We start from the raw sequence: 7,137 nt of genomic DNA, 5'->3' as shown, positions 1-7,137 counted from the left end.
TATATAACAAATGGGTTTTAGAGCTGGTTTATCAATAATATAAAGAAACACGGGCAAAAAGTGTTTATTAGGAGTTTGGCAGAAGGCAGRAAACAAACAAAAACAGACCTAAAAGACATGGGTTTGTTACCTTTTTGTATTTTGTAAGTTCTGTATTGCCAAAAGGTCATTACACCACTGTTTATTGCTGGAAAGACACTTTAATCAGGAGACCTGATAATGCAAATATCGTAAATCAACTGTCATCGTTACTTTATCTGAATTTGTATTAAAGTCTCTTTTTGTACAAGTAGACACACTCAGATTTAACAAGAGATCAGCTTTATTCACTTTTTCTACAAAACAAACAAAAAAAAACTAATGTACAATTCAATAAAACATTTCAGGATATTATTTTACAGGGGGAATGGGAAAAAATAGAAGGATGAATTGGAGCGTGATGTYAACATCAGCATTTACATTTGAATTACTTACAACAAAAACACCAACAAATTAAAGSAAAGCACCAGACTGATGCATTCAAAAACATTACATTAATTTGACTGACAAATTTTGTCACACCCAGTCTGGGTGTTTAAACTAACAAATAATACAGACACGCATTTGAAATGTCCTATACACTCTAYCCTCATATGAACTCAGCATGGAGCCAGGTGATCAGTCTGATTCACTGTTAAAAGATGAAAAATTAAATATAAATTTGGAATAAGTAAATTGTTTTTTATTATATCAGATGCTTTCTTTTCCAGGGGTCATCCCAGTGAGATTTGGTAATTTTTATTTATTTATTTTTTTACCAGATGCCCCACCTGATGTACCCARAGCTCAAACCTGCAACCTCAGGATAACCAGACTGTGGCACTGAGCACCGAGCTATCTCAGTCATGTTTAGGAAAAAGTGAGTAAAACAGCCAAATATCTACTAATTGTAGCTCTGCAGTGCCCTCTGGTGGCTGACGATGAAACTGAATTACGTTCATCGCTGTGTTCATTAAGTACAAATTAACCCTCTACTGTACAATGTGATTGGCCTTCACTGTGAAGGCGGGGCTAAGTTTTAAGCAATTGGATGCTTGGAATGMATCACGTGACGTTTAAACCAACACAATATTCCCATGTGTGTGCAGGATTGTTAAACATTGTATGTCATATGAGAAACACAATAGTTAATTAAATAGCTTTTGTTATTATTATTTGAAACCTGCAAATGTGGATTAAGAGGCATTCTGGTGTAAATGGTTGTTTTGTTTATTTGAAATTTGCTGAAAATAAGTAAAAAAAAAAACAACAAAACAAAACATGAGAACAGAAGTGAAATTGGTGGTGGACGAATTATAAAATTTGCAAGAGACAGTTATAAATCTTTGGAATATCTGATAATTATTAATAAAAATAGAAAATAACAGAAATAAATTTTGATTTCAGCTCCAAAACTAAAAAATAAAAAATAAAAATAAAAAAAGAATAATCCCTTGAAGTCTGAATAAAATTTGCTCCTCAAAATGTATACTGAATTTAACAAATCACATCAGTGAACAGGCACACCTTCAATCAGAAAATCACACAATGACTGTTTTCTAAATCAACATACAAAAGCTGAAAACACACAATCTGGACAAACTATATTTTAATAACAAACATTTAATATAATGCTATTAAAACTTAGTCTATAATGACTTCCTGCTTTAATAACTGGTGATAAAATGGTGTCTACAGGTCTTAGTGTCTCCAGAATCTCTAAGTTTTATCTCCTCCGCACACAAACCTCCATACAAACACTGCTGCTTCTGTATCTGTATATGTAAGAAGAAAAAAACTAAAGTATAGACAGCATTTAGTCCATTTGTTATTGAACCACTGTGTCAGATATTCAGGTCAACAATGAACTAATGTTTGGTTCAGGTTGTACTAAAATAGCTGAAACATTTTGACTAAAAACACATAATTTTCTCAAGTCTTAAACTTTGGGGTGGCTGTGGTAGAGTGGTCCTTTAACTGGAGGGTTGCTGGTTCAATCCCCTATTCCAACCATCTGTCCTTATGTCCTTGGGCAGGACACTTCACCCACCTTGCCTGCTGATGGTGGTCAGAGGCCAGTCCAGTGGCCTCTGTCAGTGTGCACCAGTGCAGCTGTGGCTACAATGTAGCTTACCATCAGTGTGTGAATGACTGTAGTTCAAAGCGCTTTAGGGTCCGACTGGGCTTRATAAAGCGCTGTATAAGTTCAGACCATTTACTATTTTGTAGCCGTGGGTAATCAGAATTCAAACTATCTGTCTTTTAGATTGAGAGAAATATTATTAGAATCTTTTTAAAACGATAATGATCTTTTTCCGTCTTATTTTTTGTTTTCAGTCTTCAGGCTGCAGAAGGAACTGAAAAGGCAGTGGGCCATATGGATTCCTTCATGAAATAGTTTCTATCATGGCTACATTTTTGTGGTCACCAGGTGAGAAAGTAAGCCTTCCTAACCTCTGCAGTGTTTTGTTTTTACAGCTGCATCCAGTTTTTTTAGAGTTTTCCTGCTATGTTTTTTTTAGGTGAATTGTGCTCCACATGTAATGTTTAGTGCGACTATTTAGTCCTCTGCTGCTGTTTGTGTGAGCACATTAGCAGTGTGTGACTGCAGCACTTCAGTAATCAGGTTTGGAGCGTTGTGATTTATCTTCTGCACTGATATGACTACGACTTTATTGGGCTGCCTGCTTGTTTTCTTTAGTTCACTCATGTTTCTTTATTATCYGAAGGCTCAAAGGACAGAAATAGAGGCTTCATTGTGAGAATTACTCCCCTGAGGGGGAGGTGTTATTTTCCTCCACAGCTCCTCTGGCTTTGCAGCTGCAGTGCAGGAGTCGTCGTTGTTACATAGGTTTTGTTGTCGYAACTGTCCTCGTTGGCTGCACCTGTGAAGGTGCAGATAAATGGCTTACCTGCTAAGTCTCACAGGGGATTTCACTCCTCAYGCTGCTGTCCACCATGTTTGTGTGTGTAGTTAAATTTAGTTTAATTATTGGCCTAATAAACCTCTATCTTAGCTAACTGGGTGGATTTCTGGTGTTTCGTTGCAGTCATGTTGGGAATATAAACCCATGAATTTTAAGATTCTGTTTTACTCAATATGATGCATATTCATTAGTCAGAGTTGCCACAATTTAGCAGTTTGAGAAAAATATTGTTTGCAAGCATTTCTGTGGYGCTGTCAAATTTCCTCTCATATGTTTGCACTTTTGCATGACAAAGACATTAAACAGACTTAAACATTCACAACTGCTCTATTTCTGATTAGAAAATAATACATCACAGCTGACAAATACAAGAAATCTGTTAAAGTGGGATTTTTTTTCCACTCCTAAAACTGATTCAACTGGCAAAGTTGAACACTATTAAACATTCCTATGTAGCTTATTATTCCTGTCATGCTTCRACTCTTTGTTTGTACACATTTCCAAGCAAATGGTCATTTTAACAATCTGCAAAACACTCCCTATATATATATTGTGGAAAAGAGAATTGATAGCAATTAATTTTTAAAGGAGGAAAAAAAGCATTCTGAGAGAACACTGGGATAAAATCTACAGTTTTCTGTGTAAAGTCTCTGTTGCATGAACCAAACCGCACGAGGAGGAAGGTTCTCAGCTACATTTTGCTACTGGGGTCCAGTTTTAGCTTGGTATTAAAACTAGAGCCCTTGATATAAAGAGTTGTGACAAAAATGGAACAAGCTGAGCCTCTCTCCTGTGATTACAGAGTCATGCGGCAAAAAAATATTAACAATATCTTCTAAAACAGCATCCTTTTTGTGCTGAAAGATTTAAATATACATGAGAAAAATAGGGACTTGGGATAAGTGTTACTAAGTACTTCAAAGTGATAACGTACTACTATTTTATTACAAGGTCTTTCATCTATTAGGAAGGATACTACCAGCACGTAGACAGTTACAAAACAGCACGCTCTTCTAAAGGTTTAGCACTTCAACAAAACGTCAGATGTCAGAGCTCGCTGGCGTGATTGTAGACAGTTATTTTTCTCGTGGATGATTCATTTTTGAAAGAGAAACTACAGAGAGAAGTCCAGGTAACCCCAGGTTTACACTACCATGAAAATGGCATGCTGAAGTCACACCAAAATAATTGATTCTGTGGAAGACGGACTTGAAACGGCAGTTAAAATATCATCTCTTTGTCTTTTTTTCAGAATAAAATTCATGTTTATGTGTGCATTAAARTCCATTAATGAGATATTTTGACAGCATATATGTATTAATTACCCATATTTATTAATGTAGCTAGGGTTTCAAAAAATTTGAGTGCATCTTTGGTGAATTATTTTGAAAACACAGGTGTTCTCGTTCATTTTCCTGCTGGTGCGATGTGATATTTGAAGATTAACTTCGCGCTTGCTCCAGCTTCTGGCAAAAATAGACTCAGGTTGAGTTTTGCTGGTCGGCCGTGTGCACACACCGCCGCCCTGCGGAGGTGACGTGAACGCCTCTTTGACTATAAAGGGTTTATTTTTACTGCAGAGTCCGTGTGGCGGTGGAGTGTAAGCAGTGTAAATCCGGGGTAAATCCCTCATGGCTAGCGTAGCTGCCTGTGTCTCAGAGCTGTTTCCTCCATGCACAAAACTTGTTCTTTACCGTCTTTATAAGGTTTGCTTCACCTGCTTCTCAGCATAAACACACACACAACGTTCTGACCAATCACATAACACCTGACCTATACCTTGCAAGACAGAAGTTCTGCTTGGGGCTAATGCGCGAGACGGGGTTTCAGTGAAGGGCGTGAGAAAAAAAAGTAATTTTTGTTACCCAACCACGTCAGCAAGACACAATGTCTTATAACTCATGGACTATAAATCAGCCTTATTGTGTACCCTACAAAGACATTAGCCTGTGCTGTAGTTTACTAGTAGAAATGGAAAAAAAAAGATCTGTAGGGTGGTAACTATGTGCTTGTATATTCTCTAAACTACACAATGACACCGACATCAGTAACACTGTTTTTTTCCTTCTTTAAACTCTTCCATGGCACATAACCTTTGAATCAATTCTATTTCACAAACAATGTTTAATAATGTGAACATAAAATCCTGAACTAGACCATTTAGCACGAGTCTTTGTCCAACACAGCATCACTGCGATGACCAAACTGATCATGAAGGAAGTCCCAGAAACAAAGCGTTTCCATTCAGGTTTTTTTGTTTGTTTGTTTCGTGGCCTGAAACAGACAGTCTCTGCTGTGATGTGAGCCACAGTGATTTTTGTGTCTTATCAACTGTGTGAAAGATGTGCAGATCTCATTAGTTTCCATTATTTGGCCCACAGCTGCTCCGAACAGCCAGCTCCCCCCACATTAAAGTGTTTTTTTGTTTAAGTCAACTGGGGACCGCTGAGAGCTCAGGTGAAGAAAACCAATTAAATGTCCTATGAGATCTGGTTCGCTGGGAGCTGTGAGGAGTTTTCATCGTTGCCCCTTTCTGAATGGTGTTTATAAAGGTCACATGGCATGAGAGGGAGGGGCTGTCCCTGCTCAGCCAACACCGACTCGTAAGGCGGCGCTGCCTCCAGGGAGAAAGAAATGGACGCAACGTGTTGCTGCTCCTGCAGTCCCAGGGGATAGTGGGTGGGGGGAGACCAGGCAGCGCTCGCTGACGTCTCTCCGTAGCTCGGAGAGGCATCTGGACTCGTGTAGGCGGGCTGCTCCTCTGGCTCTGCCAGGCTCCGACAGGGGTCCAGTAAAGAATAAGGAGGCGGGTCATCTGTGGGGATGTAGATCTGAGTGGAACCTGGTCCAACACACTCATCATATCTACAGAGATGAAGACAGGAAGATTATAATTAGAAATACTGGGGATGAAGATGGAACATCTAATGGAAATAAACTAAAGTAAACATTTAATCATACTGTCCTTATGGTTTGTGACTTACAAAGAAAAACATCAAATACAACTTTTGTGTAACATCCTATTATTAAAGCCTTAATTTGCTAGATTTCACGAAAATTTTCACCAATTAAAGATTTTTTTAAGTGATTGAAGTAGCAAAACATACTGTTTCAAAAACAAAACAGGAGATTCAGTAATTTTTATATACTTGACACAAAATGTTTTTAATAGTTAAGTTCTTCGGCTCTAAATTACTGTATGTTATAGCAAACAAAAAAAATATTCCTTCTAAAGACTGTGGGTTGTTGATCAATCTATGTTATCAAAATGCACAGGTCTTAACAAAGTATTTTGTTTTCTAAAACACTTGTTTCTTCAAGCAGCTTTAGAGTTAAGATTTCTATCAATCTTTTCCATAAAGCAGAGCTGGGAGGAAGAAAAACAGCTTATAAAATACAAACGGAATAGAAAATTGAATAATAAAATAAGCGTGTGTTTGGGAAGCAAATGGTGGATGAGGATGGGAAGATAAGAAGCTGTAATCCAGAGTAACTTAATCAACAGAGCAGTGAATTATATTACTGTGGTTCTATTGTAGGAAGTCTTTCTGTCTTTCTTCCATCCTTCCTTCCTACCGTGGACRTCCTCACTCAGACTCTAACAATAAGATGCAATAACCCTTTCAGATCTACCTATAACCCATAACCAGCAGGACTGCATGAAGAACTGACCTCAGTGTGACTGGGTTTTTGGTTCCCATGTGGACAACAAACTGTTCTCTCAAAAATATTATAGAAATATTTATGTAGTTCTCTCCATCCATTTAAGATCCATCCCTATAAATCAGTTCTTGCTCTTTAGTATTACATAAATTACTCATTTATTCAACCAATTAATTCTACCTGCAGTTCTGGGGCCACATGTGGCTCTTTGGTCCCTGCTGCAGCTCTTTGAGCTTTGACCAAAGCTATCAGAAGCTTTTATTATCACAACAGAAAAGGCTAGTTTTAACCGTTTTACTGTCAATTTGTTTGAATATATGTGATCAATAATACAAAGAGTGAATCATGATTATATCATGCTAGTAACCTGTTGGATACTTATCCAACTTCCAGCTTTAAAGTATACTTCTCTCAAATTCATCAGTGTTACCTTTAAATACTGTTAAAACTAAACTAGATAAGATTTAGAAAAAACATGCCTGCACAGTTTAGTTGTAGTTTTTATAAAATTTGGTATAAACTATCTAGT

General features: G+C 37.4%; 1 protein-coding gene across 3 annotated transcripts in view; it reads right to left on the bottom strand.

Annotated features, from left to right (window-relative positions):
• Nucleotides 1–304: 304 nt before the first annotated feature.
• The window catches only part of bean1 (brain expressed, associated with NEDD4, 1), a 40,825-nt gene continuing 33,992 nt past the window's right edge, over nt 305–7,137 (bottom strand). For all 3 annotated transcript variants that reach the window (XM_014017585.1, XM_014017584.1, XM_014017586.1), the window contains one exon: nt 305–5,810. In XM_014017585.1, the coding sequence (XP_013873039.1) occupies nt 5,426–5,810 (385 nt within the window). In that variant the 3' untranslated portion in view covers nt 305–5,425. The remainder of the gene's footprint in view (nt 5,811–7,137) is intronic.

The sequence above is a fragment of the Austrofundulus limnaeus genome, unplaced genomic scaffold (assembly GCF_001266775.1).
Source record: "Austrofundulus limnaeus strain Quisiro unplaced genomic scaffold, Austrofundulus_limnaeus-1.0 Scaffold172, whole genome shotgun sequence".
Taxonomy (NCBI): domain Eukaryota; kingdom Metazoa; phylum Chordata; class Actinopteri; order Cyprinodontiformes; family Rivulidae; genus Austrofundulus; species Austrofundulus limnaeus.
This window is presented reverse-complemented; position numbering and strand designations above follow the sequence as displayed.